General features: G+C 44.8%; 1 protein-coding gene across 1 annotated transcript in view; it reads left to right on the top strand.

Moving 5' to 3' along the window:
• The first annotated feature begins 1,022 nt into the window (after positions 1 to 1,022).
• Positions 1,023 to 18,093, top strand: part of IL17RC (interleukin 17 receptor C) — a 40,948-nt gene continuing 23,877 nt past the window's right edge. The window contains exons 1-5 of the mRNA XM_063123448.1: positions 1,023 to 1,489; positions 6,459 to 6,480; positions 7,685 to 7,843; positions 10,673 to 10,738; positions 10,842 to 10,951. Of these exons, the coding sequence (XP_062979518.1) occupies positions 1,349 to 1,489; positions 6,459 to 6,480; positions 7,685 to 7,843; positions 10,673 to 10,738; positions 10,842 to 10,951 (498 nt within the window). The 5' untranslated portion in view covers positions 1,023 to 1,348. The remainder of the gene's footprint in view (positions 1,490 to 6,458; positions 6,481 to 7,684; positions 7,844 to 10,672; positions 10,739 to 10,841; positions 10,952 to 18,093) is intronic.

Here is an 18,093-nt window from a genome sequence, read left to right as displayed (position 1 = left end):
ACAAGATGTGGTGATGGCCAGAAATTTGGATGGCTTCAAAAGGGGATTGGACAAATTCATAGAGGAGAAGGCCATCAATGGCTACTAGTCCTGATGGTTAAATGCTACCTCCAATATCAGAGGCAGTATGTCTATGTACACCAGTTGCTGGGGAACAGGGCCAGGTGGGTGCTCTTGCACACCTGCTTGTGGGTTTCCTGTGGGCAGCTACATGGCCACTGTGTGAACAGAATGCTAGACCAGATGGACTTTGGTCTGATCCAGCATGGCTCTTCTTATGTTCTTATGATTTCCCCTAATATATGCATTTTTGTATTCATTTTTGGGCTGAGAATTGCATAATGAAATTTGGAGAAGTGCAGGATCTGAAGGATAACTCTGTTCTGATCTGCATATTAGTCCAGGACATGTGAATTAGGTCAGTTCACGTAAAAATGTGGACAAAATTAATTTCCCACCCCCATTCCTAGTTATAAAGTTTCGAATTAAGTAACCAGTCTGTGTTGAATAAATGCCTTCCTTATTTGTGCATTTCTATCAGGTACTTTGGTTAATCATTGACTACAAATCTCCTTCAAGAAATGATGTGCCTACCAGGTAATGCCTTTATCCGTTTTCTACCCTACTAAAAGTGGGACCCATGATCTAGGTTGAGATTAAATGCAAGTCTCTGGTCTCGAATAGTTAAAGGCTACTGATTTAAAATAACATACAGAAAGATAGAAGTAAGAAAGTCTTGTTTAAAGCTCAATGAACTCCTTTGTCAGCTTTGAATGTAAAGTTCTCAAATGTTCTTGGAATTCAGATTTGCTCTGTTGGCATTTAGGAAATCTGTCCGATTTGAACTTGACCATAAATGTTTGTTCCTACTCATTCTTTTAGCCTTTTGGGCTTCCTTTAAGCTAGGCTCCTGGCATAAGGCCCAGGCTATTCCGCCTGTCCCGCCTCTAGGCTTGTTTCCTGCTACGCCCTCTCCACCTTTGCTCCCCTTTGATGCAATCTCTCTTGTAAGAACAAAACAGGGAGGGAAGTTGACTAAGCAGGGCCCTGGCAAACTAGTTGTGGGGAAGATGTAGCATCCTGCTTGACGTTCAGGTTCTCACGTCTTCTTGCCCCCACCCCTTAGGGTCTGTCAGCTTGGATCCTTAGCTCTGATGCGCAGTCAACCCGCGAGTTCCTGAAGTAGCTCCTACGTTCAGAAATGCTGGGAAGATATCAACTCTGCGGAGGAGAAATCCAGGAAATGTACCCAGATACTTGCCAACTGTGCTACTCAGGCAGGACATAACTTGTTCTGTGGAGAAGCAGGTTCTGAGATGAAGGGGAGACTATCTTCATCATCCTATTGATGACTTATGGGGTAGAGCCATTACTTAGCTCTCTGCAGACCCCAGAGATGCGGGTACTGGCCCTGGCTTTGGTTCTCGTGCACCTGCCTTCTACCTGCTTTCAACCTACAACTTTTCTGGGTTCTGTCAACTGCTCACAGGTAGGTACAAGCCCTGTCCTGGTGAAGGGGGGCAGTCTCTTACAGCCGAAGCAACTGGGCTTTAGTCAGATAATTTTCCTTTTCTTTCTGATCTTATCTGTTGTCCCTCTAGGCGTCATCACTGGTCCAATGGTGCAAGTATATGTTTGTTTGCACTAGGATGGTTCCGTGAGGTTATTTAATTACAATGCCCAATTAAACTAATTAAAATGAACTAGATTAATTAAAATTCAGTGATTAGATTAATTAGAATTCAGTGGTTAAATTTATTAAAATTCAGTGGTTAAATTTATTAAAATTAAGTAACTTAATTAAAACATGACCAATTGAATTCTGTATTTTAATCCTTTTTCTTTCCTTGTATCATTTGTCGCTAAGAAATCTTGTCAGATATAAATAGGATGGCCTCATTACGTTATATTTTTCAACATATCGGTACCTCCCACAGCTTGGTTGCTTGATGTGAACAGGCCACTCCGCTTTCTGCCTAACAAACATCAAACACCTGTCTCAGGTGTCAAGTCGAGCCACAGCAGCTCTGAGAAATGAAGGGAAAGATGCAACACTTGGCTTGTCCAGGACATCACCCATCGTGGTATCACCTCAGCGAAGGAGGACCATATTTAATATGTGTTAGTTGCCCTAAATCAGGGGTGGGCAACCTGTAGCCCTCCAGATGTTTTTGGGCTACAACGCCCATCATCTCTAGCCAACATAACTAATAGTAAGGGATGATGGGAGTTGTAGGGTAAAATATACCAATTTGCTCACCCTTGCCCTGAATCATTTCCATTATATTCGCTGTGAAAGTGCTTCAAAATTAGGGTGGCCAGGAGGACAAATGGGGCAGTTGTACTTTTGGCTGGTAAATACATGAAGGAATTTTTGCTGGTGTAGCTTCTCCCCCCACCCCACCCCACCCCAGCATTACAAACTTCACCTGCTAAAATTCCCTTTTCTACATATTTATTAAAGGTACACAGGAGCCCTGTTCTACTTTGCTTCTGGTCACACTGATCATTCATTTTAAAAGGGGGAGATTTGCCCCATTACTTTGATCCATGTTTAAAAGATGGAAGTGGATTCTAATTAGTTTTTGTAATTGTTACTGTAGCATGAGATATGTGCGTGTGAGTGAGTGAGTGAGAGAACAGGGGCGAAGGGAGAGTAGTTGTCTATATATTACTAGGAAACATAAGCCAGTGCGGTGTAGTGGCAAGAGTGTTGGACTGGGAATCGGGAGATCCGGGTTCTAGTCTCCACTCAGCCGTGGAAGCTCACTGCGTGACTTTGGGCCAGTCACAGACTCTTAGCCCAACTTGCCCCACAGGGTCGTTGTTGTGAGGATAAAAATGGAGAGGCGGAGGATTATGTACACTGCCTTGAGTTCCTTGGAGGAAAAAAAGGCAGGATATAAATGCAATAAATAAATAAATAAATAAACAAACACATTTGCCAAGTCTGGATCATTATGAAGCCCAAACGTCAGCGTGCACACATGAGTTGGTATCAGCAGGGTTAGGGAAACCCTTCTGAGCGGGGCGGGGGGGGGGAACCTTCAGTTGGAGGCAGGTGGCATCTCCCAAAAGCAGCCCAATGAGGATGGGCACAGAATGTTTGCGCAGAGTGCTGGCTGACCGTTAATGGGTGAAATGGGATGGGGTGTCCTAGAAAAGGGCATGGCGGGCTGAGTTCCTGAACAGGAACCCTTCATACTGCAACATTTTGTTGCAGGTCTGACTTGACCTAAACTAGTTAACGTGGTGCTCGAATGTGGATGTGATTATGCTTCTGCATGTAGCATGTTTGTCACAGCTTTAGAGAAGGCCTGTGTGCTCAGGCCTCTTGGAAGGAAGGGTCTTGAGGAAGACTACACACATCCAGGGGGCCTGCACTGCCCCTCCCTCTATGGGACAGACCCACACTCACACAGCTCTCTTGGCTGTTATCCCTTAAACAAGAGCCTAAAACCTGTTGTTTTGTTCAAAAAGATCTGCATATTTTAGCTTAGTGCTGTTACTACCAGCAACTAAAACTTTGGAGCGTCGTTTCAAACTTTTAAAATTGGGCAAAACTACACAAAAACCAGGAAACTACAGTCAAGGGAAAGGGGCATCACTAGGGTGACCCTATGGAAAGGAGGACAGGGCTCCTGTATCTCTAACAGTTGTATAGAAAAGGGAATTTCAACAGGTGTCATTTGTATATATGGAGAACCTGGGGGGTATCCGCACGTCGCTCCCAGAGCGCTTCTATGCGACCCCAGAGCACCCCGAAAACGATAGTCTGACTTCCCTGTAAAAGAAACGAGGAAGAGCTGTCCATGCCGCCACCGCCGCTGACGATGACAAGGAGAGCTCTCCGCCGGAGAGGAGAGCTCGGCAAAAGAAGGTGGGTTAGAGAGCTTCTTCCGCTCTTCACCCCGCCTTCTTTTGCCGAGCTCTCCTCTCCGGCGGAGAGCTCGGCGGCGGCGGCGGCATGGACGGCTCTTCCTCGTTTCTTTTACAGGGAAGTCAGACTATCGTTTTCGGGGTGCTCTGGGGTCGCATAGAAGCGCTCTGGGAGCGATGTGCGGATCCCCCCTGGTGAAATTCCGTCTTCAGCACAACAGTTAAAGCTGCAGGAGCTATACTAGAGTGACCAGATTTAAAAGAGGGCAGGGCTCTTGCAGCTTTAATTGTTGTGATGAAGAAGAAATTTCACCAGGTGCTGCAGGCATACAAATGGCACCTGCTGAAAATACCTTTTCTATACAACTGTTAAAGATACAGGAGCCCTGTCCTCCTTTCCATAGGGTCACCCTAGGCATGTCTATCTTGGGAAGCCTGGATTAGGCCCATGGGCAGAAGGTTCAACATCCCTGCTTTACCCCCATTGGGGGAGGGGAATGGGAATTCTCCCTGTCTCCCCCCTTCCCTCTTACAGCTCTGCTCTTTGCCCTTCAAACAAGGGCGAATACAGTTTCTCTTCCCCTGCCCAGTATGCCCACTAAGGCCTGTGTCTAGCATGTGGCAAGAAAAGGGTGTCGTGAGGGCTAAGAAAGGCAGAGAAGGGGCCGCCAGTTCTGCGTGGTACCGAGAGGGCCCCTTAGGCTCTTGTTTACCCAGCTCCTGCCACAGCCCTCTGCCACTGGCACCTCCAAGGTGTCCTGGAGCTTGTGACCAAGGAAACAGCGCAAGCAAAGGAGTAAAAGGTTGTGCAGTGTCACTGCCAAGCTAAGAGGAGGGGCTGTGTTCGGCTGTGCCAGTGTAGTGGCTGCCCTCCCACCCCTGCTTGTGTGCCTTTAACGGCAGCCTGACATTGAAGAAATTCAGCAGGGGATTCTTTTCCTACCACTTACCCCTTTGCCTGGAAAAGCTTCAGCTGCTAACCTGTCGGAATGCTGATAAAGGCACGGGAGCGGGGCCAGAAAACAAGGTGGCAACCCCCTATGTCCCAAACCAAGGAAAGGGTCCTTGCCTGAATGTTGTGAGAGGTTAGAAGGCCTCCACTGAGATACTGTTACTACCACGAGTATTTCGCCTACTGTACCTTCTATATATAGCTGTTTAAATATTGCCCTGCCTCACTTGAAGGTATGCCTCCCTTCCCCGTCCTCTGTCGTCTTCCCTGCTATCAAAATTTAGATGGGAAGTTCTGGGATGGCAGGAAAGGGGCGGTGGTGGAGCTATTTACATTGGTATGTGTATATTGATAGTGCAGTGGAAGCTGGTGGCTCTGATGTCACTGGGGTGGTGAATCCGCTCCGAGTTTCAGTCAGAACCAGTCAGAACTATAAGGGAGTAAGGCAGCTCCTTTAGAGTTCTGACTGAAACCTGGAGCGGATTCACAGCCCCCACTGACATCGGAGTCACCAGCATCCACCCATGTTGCATCTCCTTGGGCCGATCACTGTCTGAACCTAGCCTACCTCACAGGGTTATTATATGAGCATAAAGTTGGATAAATTACGGAGGCAAAGGCTATCAATTGCTACTAGCCCTGATGGTTGTGTGCTATCGCTGGTATTCGAGGCAATAAGCCTGTGAGCACCAGTTGCTGGGAAACATGGGTGGGAGGGTGCTGTTGCACAATGTCCTGCTTGTTCATTCCTGGCTGATGGCAGGTTGGCCACTGTGTGAACAGAGTGCTAGACTAGATGGACCTTTGATCTGATCCATCAGGGCACGTCTGATGTTCTTATGTTCTTAAGTAAGTGTGTGTGTGTGTGTGTATGTAACTTACACCCATGTTTGCCACTCTGAGCTCAGTGGCTGAACGGTAGGATTATAGGCCTACTGCTACTTTCCAATGTAACTTTAATAAAGTGGTGGGCAACTTGTATCCCTTCAAATGTTTTGGCCCACAACTCCCATCAGGCTTAGCCAACATAAGCAATGGTGAGGGATGATGGGAAATGTAGGGCAAAACATCTGGAAGGCCACAAGTTGCCCACCCCTGCTTTAATGTAAAGATCAGACAGCTTTGTGTCTTAAAAATACATGGTAAACACAGGAAAGGCTCTTACCAAGTAAATGAATGAACACACTATTCAGCAAAATCCACAGTAAATATTTATTTATTTATTATATTTATTTGTATCCCGCCTTTTGCCCAATGCTGGGCCTCAAGACTGCCTTACAAAGTTTAAAACAAAGCTTAAAACATACATTGATGGGGGGGGGAACATACACAACAAAATTATAAGACTTTAACATAGATGGAGGGCCAGATTATTCTCCAAAGGCCTGCTGGCACAAAAAAGTGGCAGGTGACATGATTCCCCTGCCAATAGAAAGTGCCAGGGCTTTACAGGATATCTCCTGTATTACGTACCAATTTGGTACACAAAAGATACCAGCTTGGAGGGATGTTTTTTCAGTCTCATTCTAACCAGGTGTTCTGTAGGGTGGGAGTGAAGCAAAAGCATCTTGTTCTTGACAATCCCTTTCCTGGCCCCTAAATCTACCCCTTCTCTGTCTTTCCACAGGGACTGGGCTGCCGGCTTGTGGGTAAGTGTTTGCTCTGTGTTGCTTGTGTACCAGTCATTACAGCTCTACTTGTGTACCTGTCATTACAGCTCTTCTCATCGCTATGCTTTGTTAGATAAACAAATACGTAGACTCTACCTGGCTTGTCTTGAAACCACTCCAGTGGGATTATTTTCCTATGTGACCCTTTCGATTGTTGCTGGGTTGGTTGGTTTTTAAAACATGCCACTAATGCCTTGCCCGTAAGCAAATCATTGAATGAATGAATACCTTTATTGAATAAGTCTTCTGACCATTCACTGACATGGGTATGATATGAGCAAATGGCACTCCCCCCCCCCCCAAAAAAAAGCATCAAATATCTCTATCTCTCTGTTGCTCTGGCAGAATTGCTGGGAAAGAGTGAAGAACTGAGATGGGGATTTGCATAACACAGCCGTCTTTGGGCAGCCTCTGAGTTCTGGTGTCCCACGGATTCAGCAAAAGCTTCTCCTCATCTGCAAAATTCTAAACTTTATATAGCGTTTATCAAATCCTCAGATCAGAGTTATAAATTGTAAGGCTGCGCTTGCTGAGGTGGGAAGCAATGCACAGCTGTGAAGGGTTCATGAGTATGAGGTTTGCCTCCTTTAATGCACCTTATACCACAAGGATGTTCCTTCAGTAGGTATATCTGAAGGAACGCTTCCTCCCATATGTACCTGCCCGGACCCTAAGGTCATCCTCAGGGGTCCTTCTCCACGAGCCCCTGCCAAAGGAAGTAATGCAGGTGGCTACCAGGAGGAGGGCCTTCTCTGCTGTGGCACCCCGGCTGTGGAATGAGCTCCCTAAGGAGGTTCGCCTGGCATCTACACTATACTCTTTCACATGCCAGGTGAAGATCTTTTTATTCGCTCAGCATTTTAACAGTCTATAAACTTAGTTTTAACTTTGCTGGTTGTGTTTTTATATTGTATTTGATATCATGCTTTTATACTGTTTATTTTATACTTTGAATGGTTTTAATTTTTGTCAGCCACCCAGAGAGCTTCGGTTATTGGGTGGTATAAAAATGCAATAAGGAAGGGAGGGAGGGAGGGAGGGAGGAAGAAAGAAAGAGTGAGCGAGCTTTCGTAACCAGCTTTATAAACTCAGTTGCAAGGCTGAGAGAGTCCCATGGTCATTGTGTATTCTCACTCTTCAGACAGTAACTGTGTAGTCTCCCCCCGCCCCTCTCTCTTCTCAGGAGGGGACGTGCTTTGCTTCCCTGGGGAAACAGCGCCAGATCCAAAGCTAGTTCCAGTCCTGGTGGTGACCAAGATGACTATAAGGAACAAACTGTGGTGCCACAAGCAGCAAGACTGCACCCCCTGTGTCCACGTGAAGCTACGCCTTGGTCTGATGGGTGAGTGCAGGTTAGGCCTCATCTAGAGTATTGCGTCCAGTTCTGGGCTCCACAATTCAAGAAGGACGCAGACAAGCTGGAGCGTGTTCAGAAGAGGGCAACCAGGATGATCAGAGGTCTAGAAACAAAGCCCTATGAAGAGACACTGAAAGAACTGGGCATGTTTAGCCTGGAGAAGAGAAGATTGAGGGGAGACATGATAGCACTTAAAAGGTTGTCACACAGAGGAGGGCCAGGATCTCTTCTCGGTCCTCCCAGAGTGCAGGACACGGAATAACGGACTCAAGTTAAAGGAAGCCAGATTCCGGCTGGACATCAGGAAAAACTTCCTGACTGTTAGAGCAGTGCGACAATGGAATCAGCTATCTAGGGAGGTTGTGGGCTCTCCCACACTAGAGGCATTCAAGAGGCAGTTGGACAACCATCTGTCAGGGATGCTTTAGGGTGGATTCCTGCATTGATCAGGGGGTTGGACTCGATGGCCTTGCAGGCCCCTTCCAACTCTGCTATTCTATGATTCTATGATTCTATGACCCTGTGCTTTGAACGTTGACCCTGGTTTGCTGTCCGTTTCCTGATCTGGGTTTGACTCCCGGCTCTAGCATATCGCCCTGCCACTCTAGGTCAGGCTTGTCGGTCTGGGACAGGGCTGTGAAACCTGCAGCCAAAGGGACAGACATGGACCTTGTCCTGGCTTCAAACCCGGCCTGTTTTATGAGCTCTGCCCACTGCTGGAATGCAGATCCCCAACGGGGTTTCAACTGAGTTAATGTGGAGCCTCGGTGGGGAGAAAGGCTCCTTCTCCTGCTCTAGGGGCACAATGATCACAGTAGGTGTGGGAGGTCCTGAGATCGATTCCTAGGCAAGCCCATGAGGGACCACCCGATAGAGGGAAGGGCCATAGCTCAGTAGTAGAGACAGGACTTGCATGTAGAAGTTCCTGGCTTTTCTCCCTGGCATTTCCAATTAAAAGGAGCCTTGGGTGAGAGCACTGGGAAAGACCCCTGTGAGCCACTGCCAGCCAGCGTAGGCAGCACTGGGCCATGTGGATCAATGATCTAACTTGGTACCAAGACAAACTGGTTTTGGGTGATGAGATTTGTAGTCCAAACACATGTGCAAGCCATTAGCTTGGGGGCGACTGCTTAGGATGTCCTAGGCTCCGGGGGGTGGGAACCTTAGCCTGGGGGCCAAATTCAGCCTTCTGGAGGTCCCAGTCTGGCCCTTCAGGGTTCCTCAGAAGGCTCCCATCCCCTTTCCCCAGCTTTTGTGCAGTTTGTTCCCCATTCTAAAAAGTAGAAAGTTGCCTCTCCTAAGCCTTAGTTCCTGGCACCTAAAATATCCTGGTTGTTTTCATATTTTTAACCAATCTCTTTTACCTTTGGCTCTGCCCCACCGCTGGAATGTGTCCCCAGAAAGCTTCTCCCTTATGGAATTAGGCCCTTGGGGTGAAAGTGGTTCTGCATCCCTATCCTAGATTTTTGTCTTGGAAATACATTCACACATAGTGGGTCTGTTCGCATAATACCCTAACCCACACTCCGTGATTGAGTGTGAGTTGCTGTTGAACTCTGGGTTGTTTGTTGAACCCTGGTTTAGTGGGTTGTCTGAACCCAGGCCATTTCCCACAGGGTGGTTTGTTAACCATGCAGTGTAGCTTTTTAACTACCCTGAACAACCCAACAAGAAATCATGGGTTGTTTGAGAAAAATAAGCCAAACTGCATGGTTGACAAGCCGCTCTGGAAAACTGGTTGTGTTCAAGCAACGCGTTAACCCACAGATCAACAAACAACCCATGGTTTAACAACAACTGACATTGGCTGCGTTCGGACAACACAATAGTCAATGGTGGGGGGAATAGTCAACTCACAGTTGGTTATCTAGGGGATACTTCCCACACAATATGTTACTACACAACTGTGGAATGGTTGCGGGTGGCATTGAGTGAACTAATAGTCAACTCGGCATTTGACTGAAACAGCCCCCCCTTCTCCCCGCCCTCAGTCCTCCAAATGCTATCCCAGCAGCCTCTGTGAGTTGTGCCAACTGTAGCAGACAGCTGGTTCACTTTTGGCCACTCTTGCCTCGGAACTCTGTAGCCAGCTAAAATAGTCAACTCAACCCTGCAAAATAGTCCACTGAGCCCGACAGGCAACACACTAACCAACAGTTGTGTGACTAGTCAACTCTGCAGTGTGTTGTGCTTCTCAGGTGGTTATTTTTGGAAAATAGTCAGCTGTGGTGTGGTTTTTGCCTGACAGACATCACAGTAACTGTCCATTGACAGCTCATCTAATGGTTGATGATTTAAACCACTGTTGGTTATCATGTTGTCTGAACTGAGCCACTCAAGCACTGAGTGTGGATTAGCGTGTTGTGTGAACCAAACTATCTTCTATGCCACAAGATCCTCAGTGCAGCTGAAATCACATCCTTGCTTTGGTTCATCTCAGGTGCCCGAGCTGCTCAGCTTCCCCTTCCTCCCTCCGTCCCTCATTTATTTATGCATGCTTTTACTTATTTAATGCATTTCTTAGCCACTATTCAGTACTGAAAAACAGTCAGCAGTCATCTTAATAGCTCCAAGCAAACACCTTGAGAGGCACAATCTGACTCTTTTTTTCCTTTTCCGTTTTTTTAAGATGGTTGCTTGCTTGGTGTTGATGTTTTCTTTGTGATCTTTTCTTTGTGGTGGCCCTTCTTGCGTGTGGTTTTAGCCCTTTGCAATATGTCGTTTCAAGTGTTATTTTAGCAGAGAATGAAACTAATCTGTTTCAATAATAAATATTTAACCTCTCAGTGACACATTCCTTTTGTTTCCTTGTAGCATCACCTGTATTGCGGGCAAAACAAGAGCAAGGAACTGAGGAGAGACGTCATGGCAACCCTGAGGGTGAGCGGGAAGGGAGTCGTGTCTACAGCAGCCCTTGCCTTTCAGCCAAAAATCTCCTTTCTGTCCTTTTGATCCTGCTCTCCCTCACATTCTCTATCCCCAGAATTCCTGCGGACTTACGTATTTCTCTCAGCCCAGACCTACCATTCCTCCCAGTGTACTGCGGTTGAAGTTTGGCTCCCCCGTTCTCAAGCCTGGCAAACTGGAAACCTGGTAAGTGGCTTCTGCCCTATAGGCCCATAGAGGTAGACAAATTCCAAGCAGGAAGAAGCTGCTTCCCTGGGTGGATGGAGAGGAGCGATGGTACCCCATCCTTACCATTCCCCCTCCTTCATTCACCTCTCATGTCTTCTCTTGGCATGTTGCCTTCTTTTTTCTGTCAGGATCGGGGGTAGAACATTGCTGGGCCCATGTTGAGGCCTACACCCCAGCAAAAGGCCCACCAGTGTCTCACAGAGCTCCCCTGGTCTTCTCACTGCTGCTCTTTGTGGCTGCTGCCACCTGTTCACCTGTCCTCTGATCGTGAGAGCCAGGAGAAGGAGCAGCAGCCTTCCCTCACCTGGTCCCTCTGGGCAGTCATATCGACTGGGCCTCGACAGTGCCAGGTCCAGGTTTTTGAGGGCACTTGGGCAAAGGCACCTTCAATGGGGCCCCTTCTCCCTCAGTGAGTCAACGTTGCCCTCCAACCTGGGCCGGCCTACATCAGCCTCTTGTGTGTTTTTCAATTCTGCCATTTTTCAGGGCTATGAAACACAATTGCAGCACCGCCTGCCCAGGTTGGAGGGTCAACCTGTTTTAGTGTTTCTCTACTCAGTGCTATTTCCACGGTCCAGTTTGCTATAATGGAAAGGAAAGTGGGGAAATAATGGGGCGGAGGTCAGGGAAATCACTTTTAAACACACACACACACACACACACACACACACACACTGGTGAGGAAGAACAGCTGATGAAATAAGAGGCAATTCAGCACTAATCCCCCAAACAGAGAGCTTCTTCATATGAGTGTTTTATCGCATGCTTGCAACTGGTTTTTCACGAGGCATTTTGGCAACGCAGCGTTCCTCCCATTCCTTCTGCTCTTTTTTCCGTCACAAAGTGAGACTCATCAAATCCAATTTTGGGGGCTATAACACTGAATGAGCCATGTGGTCATTGCTTGCTTCCTCTTTCTTCTCCATGTGAAGAAAGAGGAAGCTGTTTGTCCCTGTTGTAGGACAGGAGCAGGAGGCAAAACGAGGGTAGGGAAACGTGATTCCCCACCTGTCTGATGATCCTCATAATGACTAGGGAAGCAACTGAAATGAGCAGAACCTGCAAACAGCAAACTGTCAATTAGAATTTTTTAAAAAATATTTAAAATATGTTTATGCTACCTTTCAAGATAAAGCCTTCCCAAAGTCATTTACAAAGTAAAAAGCATAAAACCATAGAAATATAAAATACAGTTAACATATTTTTTAAATTGCAATACAACAAATATATATATCAGCAACAGTTAATAAAAACCGCAATAAGTTACACTTATAAAATCTAGATGAGCACTAATCTCCAATTAAAAGGGATTAAAACATCCAGGTCTTTAAAGCCTGTTTAAAAGTAGTCAGAGAGTGAACCAGACATACCTCCAGTGGAAGTAAATTATGCCTCTTGTCCTGGGGCGAATCTACACATGTGGTTCTAATGTTGTATATCACTGCTTTTAATGTTAGGACTAAGTGCGTTTTTAAATGTCTCAGTGCACACTCATAGATTATAGCGTTAGATTCCTTCGTCTTACCCATTAACGCTCCATTAAATCAGGAAACAGTTTATTCCTCGTTATCGCAGTAGCGTGGGTATTCTTTAAACATGACATGCTATACCTCGCTCGTTACAGTGCTATGCCCACGTCCTCTTAACCGTGAGCACAGCTGCTGATTTTAGTGCTGAAATCAGATGTCCACACCCCCAGGGCAGCGATTGGCTAAACGGGAAAATTTGAAAATAGAGGCAGATGTAGCGCTAATGCTGAGACAGGATACATGCTACATGACGCTACAATTTCTCAGCAGTAGCAGCTGAAATATATTTCGGGAGAAGGTAGGAAAAAATAACGACAAAAAAGCTGTGAAATGAAGTGCGTCATGTGGTCCATAGAGTTATTGTAACCCTTGCTTTACATTGTATTACGTAAGTGTAGATTCCCACCTAGCCAATCTGACGGACTGTACTGGCAGCCTTGAACAGGGACTTTGTGGCCAATTATAGAGCCCAGGTTGGTTTATACAGGTGTAGCTGTTTCTTCAAATAATAATAATAATAATAATAATAATAATAATAATAATAATAATAATTTATTACCCGCCTCTATGATTGGATCGAGGCAGGGAACAACAACAAGAATAAAATAACCTGCTTAGGGTTTTAAAAGAACTTTGGTGAATGGAACTTACTTGTAGACATTATAAAATGAACTTGGCCCTGGGAAGGGCTTTGATAGTTAATGCAGTGCTTTACGTGCTGTATGGAACCTCATTTTAAAACCATTTCCAGCTTCTTGTGGAAAAGCAACGCTAAAGCAACGCTCCAGTGTAAAAACCACCATCGGCTCTTGAACTCATGCGTGTGCATTTGCATAAGGTCAAAAAGGCCAGCGGTAGGTGAAACCTTATATCCCACCTCAAATTTGGAAGGGCTGGTGGTAAATTCAGGTGAAAGGGAAAGACGTTGTGATTTGACTGCTGGTGATGCAGAAAGAGAGGCCGTATTATTCTTTAAAGAGGGAAGAAATGTGAAGAGTATAGGTTTTCTCCCTGCCACTTGCAGAGCAGGTTTTGATTTCAGGTATCGCTCTCGACAACCCATCAGAATGATCCTGAGTCATTCTGCCCACATCTTTCTCTATTGAGAAGCGGAGCTGAGTGTACTCCATGCTGTGATTCAAAATTCTTTGTCGAAGAAAGTTGAATTCCATGAGCTGTATATGTAAATGTAGGGTGGCCAGGTGTACTTTACAGAAGACAGTGGTGTCAGCCTGACCTCTAAAGGCAGGGAATTCCATAGTGTTAGAAACACAATTTGAAATGAAATTGCTCGGACAAAAATGGTGAAAGTTTAAACACTCTGTTTTATTGAGCAAACTTGCAAGTCTGGGTGTCTAGGCAGGTAGGCACACCTACCAGTTAGAGCAAAACTATTTTATCCCTTAGCCCAGCGGAAGTGGTCCCTCCCCTATCACTCCATTGGTTAGAGACTCAAGGGGTTACAGCCTATCCCAGTACGCCTGCTGGCCCCTCCCCTGTTTACCTCTCTGCTTCCTTCATTTGATGTTCCACCCACTCTTATTTACTTATGTCCATATTTGGTTTTGATTCCTCTGAGCATACTTTCTTAATCACTCTTTATTATACCCCCTCCCATCATTTAACCACAAAGTCATGAGTTCAGAAACAACAGATGTGTGTTTCAGTTTTGTTCTATTTATCACCTCTTCTCACCACAAGCCTGACCACAACTTCTTACTATTTCAACTGGAGCCCTACACCTGCTATGCCTTCCTGTTTTTCTTATAATGCTTCAGTTATAACCGGGCCTTTGAGCCGACTGTATTCTGAAGCTTTTAATAATACATTTAATAATGCATTAGTCATTATATTTCTCTTTATGATAAACATTGCAATATATGAAAAAGTAACATATCTGTCCATTTCTAACAATAGGAAGGGGGCCACCACAATGAAGGCTCTTCTTCTGGTGGACTTCAATTGGACTGTAGGTCCATGTGGAACCACCAGGAAATGACCTCAGTGACTGGGCAGGTTGATAAGGGAGAAGCTGCTCTCTCAGGTATTCTGGTCCCAAGTTATTTAGGGCTTTGTACACTGGAACTAAACCTTAAAAGCTGGCCCAGTAGTGAAATGGGCAGCCAGTGCAGTTCCCTCAGCAAAGGAAGTGCTTGCGTTAAGGGACAGCTGCTGACAATGACAGCCTTGAGGTCCTAGGAAGAAATATAAATATAATAAAATGAACTATTTATTTACTGATTTAATTTGTATTCTCCCTTTCCCCAGAAAATGAGGCTCAAAGTGGCTCACAATCATAGGAACTAAAAATAAAAATAAAATAAAAACCTGGTTAAAAGAGTAATAAAACAAATAAAACATTAAAACAGTTAAAACACAGCAACAGAATAAAAACAGCACCCAACTCAACAAACCAGTTTTGCCTGCCAGTGGAAGGACTGCAGAGAAGGAGCCAACCTAGCCTCCCTGGCCAGGGAGCCACCACCAAAAAGGCCCTCCACTGCAATCTTTTTCCTGCTTCTCAATTTCCCCTTTCACGAAATGCACCCATCATGGCAGCACTTGTATTTGTGGGCTTAGCTGATCAATGGTGTTGTTTTGCCACAGAGGGTAAAGATGGATTTAACGTTTGTAGAGCAGTGTAGGCAGGGCCGGTCCAACGCATTTTGCTGCCTAGGGGAAAGAACAATAGAATGTGTCTCCTGTTCCACATGCAAACATCAACTGAACCGCCAGTGGAATCTTTCTTCAACCAGGGTGAATAAAAATCAATTTAAAAAAAAATCAAAAAATTAGATTTTTTAAAATTTAAATTGGATTTTTTTTATTTAAATTGGATTTTTTAAATAAAATGCTTTTTGAGGAAAAATCTGTCTAAAGATAGTTTTCTATTTATGATACATTATAGTCCAACGGTTATTCATAATAAAATAAGGATTCGTTTTTAATTATGTAGCATGAGGCTGTTTAAATTTTTTGGTAAATGAATTCTATTAATCCATTCACAATGTCATGCTCTTCCAGAGGTTTCTGTAAGATTATTTTTCTCCTTCCAGTAAAGTACAGCAGAAAAGTTGTCCAAATATGAATGCTTAACCTATTAAACTGGAGATAGTTCACCACGCAATAATTTCATAATAATTATCTATCTATGATGCGTTTCTAATAGTATAACCAAATCAGTATTTTTTTTGATAGAACTGTAAAACTAATCTGAAAAGCTGCTATTCTAAAAATGAAACCTTCATCTGGTTGTAAATATTAAGATTATACCAGCAAGAATGAGTCTTTGGTAACTCTGAGTTGTGTAAAATATAGCTAGGAAGAGTGCATCTTTTGGGGTGGGTGGGGGGAGTCACATGATTAAACCAAGCCTTTCTGAATAGTGATTTAAATCGTGATTTAAATCAAATTGATTTAAATCAAATCCACCCTGTCTTCAACACTGGTAAGCATCCTCCAACGCACCTGAAGGCAGCTGGAATTGGGTGTGGCAGGCAGTCCACACGGTACACAGTTCTCTCCACACATTTGGCTCCTGCCACCCAGCTTCTGGCTGTGGGCTGTTTGTAAATGCCCTCATTGCATTTAATTTAAATATTTTTGTGTGTTTTTTCCTCCTGGCTTAAACTCTGAAGAAACCAGTTTTACCACTTTAGGGATATTCTTTTTGAAATTAGCAATGGATACTGTCGATTGATGTGTGCATGTGCTATCGCCAACATAACTCTCACAATGATTCCCTGGAGCTAACTGGTTTTAAAATGTTTGTGGGTTGTTGTTGTTGTTTTTAAATAAGGTGAAAGATGAAGGATAAGATAATATATATGAAACAAAAGAAAGACAGAATGCCTGAAGGCAAAACATGAGGGAATAGTGGAGGCACCAGGAAAAAAAATTCAGTGGGGGGGGGGCACAGAAGGGGCAAAGCATATTTCTAGGTGGGTGGGCTGCATCCTACATGTTAAGATCTCTGAAAGAAAAGTAACGGTATATCTCACATTGAAATTGCCATCCTAACAGTGCCATCTTAACGCATGGGCACACTGGGCATAGGTGCCCACGAGCATAGGTTGTTGTTTATTCGTTCACTCGCTTCCGACTCTTCGTGACTTCATGGACCAGCCCACGCCAGAGCTTTCTGTCGCCTGTAGCCACCCCCAGCTCCCCCAAGGTCAAGTCTGTCACCTCCAGAATATCATCCATCCATCTTGCCCTTGGTCAGCCCCTCTTCCTTTTGCCTTCCGCTTTCCCTAGCATCAGCCTCTTCTCCAGGGTATCCTGTCTTCTCATTATGTGGCCAAAGTACTTTAGTTTTGCCTTTAATACCATTCCCTCAAGTGAGCAGTCTGGCTTTATTTCCTGGAGTATGGACTGGTTTGATCTTCTTGCAGTCCACGGCACTCTCAGAATTTTCCTCCAACACCACAGTTCAAAAGCATCTAATCTATGCACAGACCAGAATTTAACACTAATTTTTGTTTTTCAAGTTCAAGGCTCATGTTATATTGTCCAAACATTTGTATTGATTATTCTTTGCTGTACAACATGTTTTTTTATGTCAAAACACTGATTTTGTTGGAGGTACCAATAAATATAAGTTTATTTTATCGATAATTTACATTTTTATTCCTGTGAGTGGTTGTGTAGGCAGGACCCAGTGCACTGCTTTGCCCGGGGGGCCTATAATGCTGTTAAGATGGCCCTGCATCCTAACCATATATTCTGAAATCAATCATATATTGATTAGTTTAGTGTGTTTTTTAATCTAGCATATATTAGCCAAATTCAAATTAGTGTAAGGAAAAATGCTTTCAATCAAGGTAGATTCACTACAGAAGCATTTCCTTGATGTACAGATTAAACAGTCAGAACACTTTCTTTATAAAATAGTTACGTTTGACCCAGTGCAGGCAGACCCAGGAAGGTAGACTCTTCGTGTAAGGAAAGTAAGAGCAAACTGAGACACCTGGGCCTTGTATACCTAGGAAACCCAGTGCATGTGAAGTAATAGTCTAAAGATCCAAAAGGTGACGTTTTTGAAGATGACGCTCCTGATGAAGCTGGGTGTTTTTCATTGCAATCCATTGCCTTTGTAATATGGAATAAAAGAAATAAGAGATATTGAATATTGTGGGATTCATTTATGAGTAAACATTCATAGGCTTGCACTGTAAGTTCTCCCCACTCCCCCATTCCTGTACTAGTTCTCTGAGGAGGGAAAAGGAAGACCTGGAGAAGGTACAGATTAATTATTTCCTCCCCCTCTCAATTTTTCCTGGCCTACTGTCCCGAGAAAAAAAGGAAGAGATCCATGGAATAAACAGATTAATTCTTCTGAGGGTGTTCTACCTGGCTGTGGTTGCTGGTGCCAGAATATAGTTTGGAGAACTGCCAAGAATAAGGTTAGGCATCAGGGAACTGGCTCAGAAGCGGATTAACCCCTCGTTCCCACTGCCGCTGCCTTCTTGGCCATCCCAGAATGCAAGCGCTTATAATAGGAGACCAGCAATTGGGGTGGCCAGCTCCTTGTTTGTGGGGGATGTTTGCTTCTCCCCGCCCCCCGCCCTC

This window comes from Elgaria multicarinata, chromosome 3 (genome assembly GCF_023053635.1).
Source record: "Elgaria multicarinata webbii isolate HBS135686 ecotype San Diego chromosome 3, rElgMul1.1.pri, whole genome shotgun sequence".
NCBI lineage: Eukaryota > Metazoa > Chordata > Lepidosauria > Squamata > Anguidae > Elgaria > Elgaria multicarinata.
Note: the sequence above shows the minus strand (reverse complement) of the source record. Positions and strands in the feature narration are given on the sequence as shown.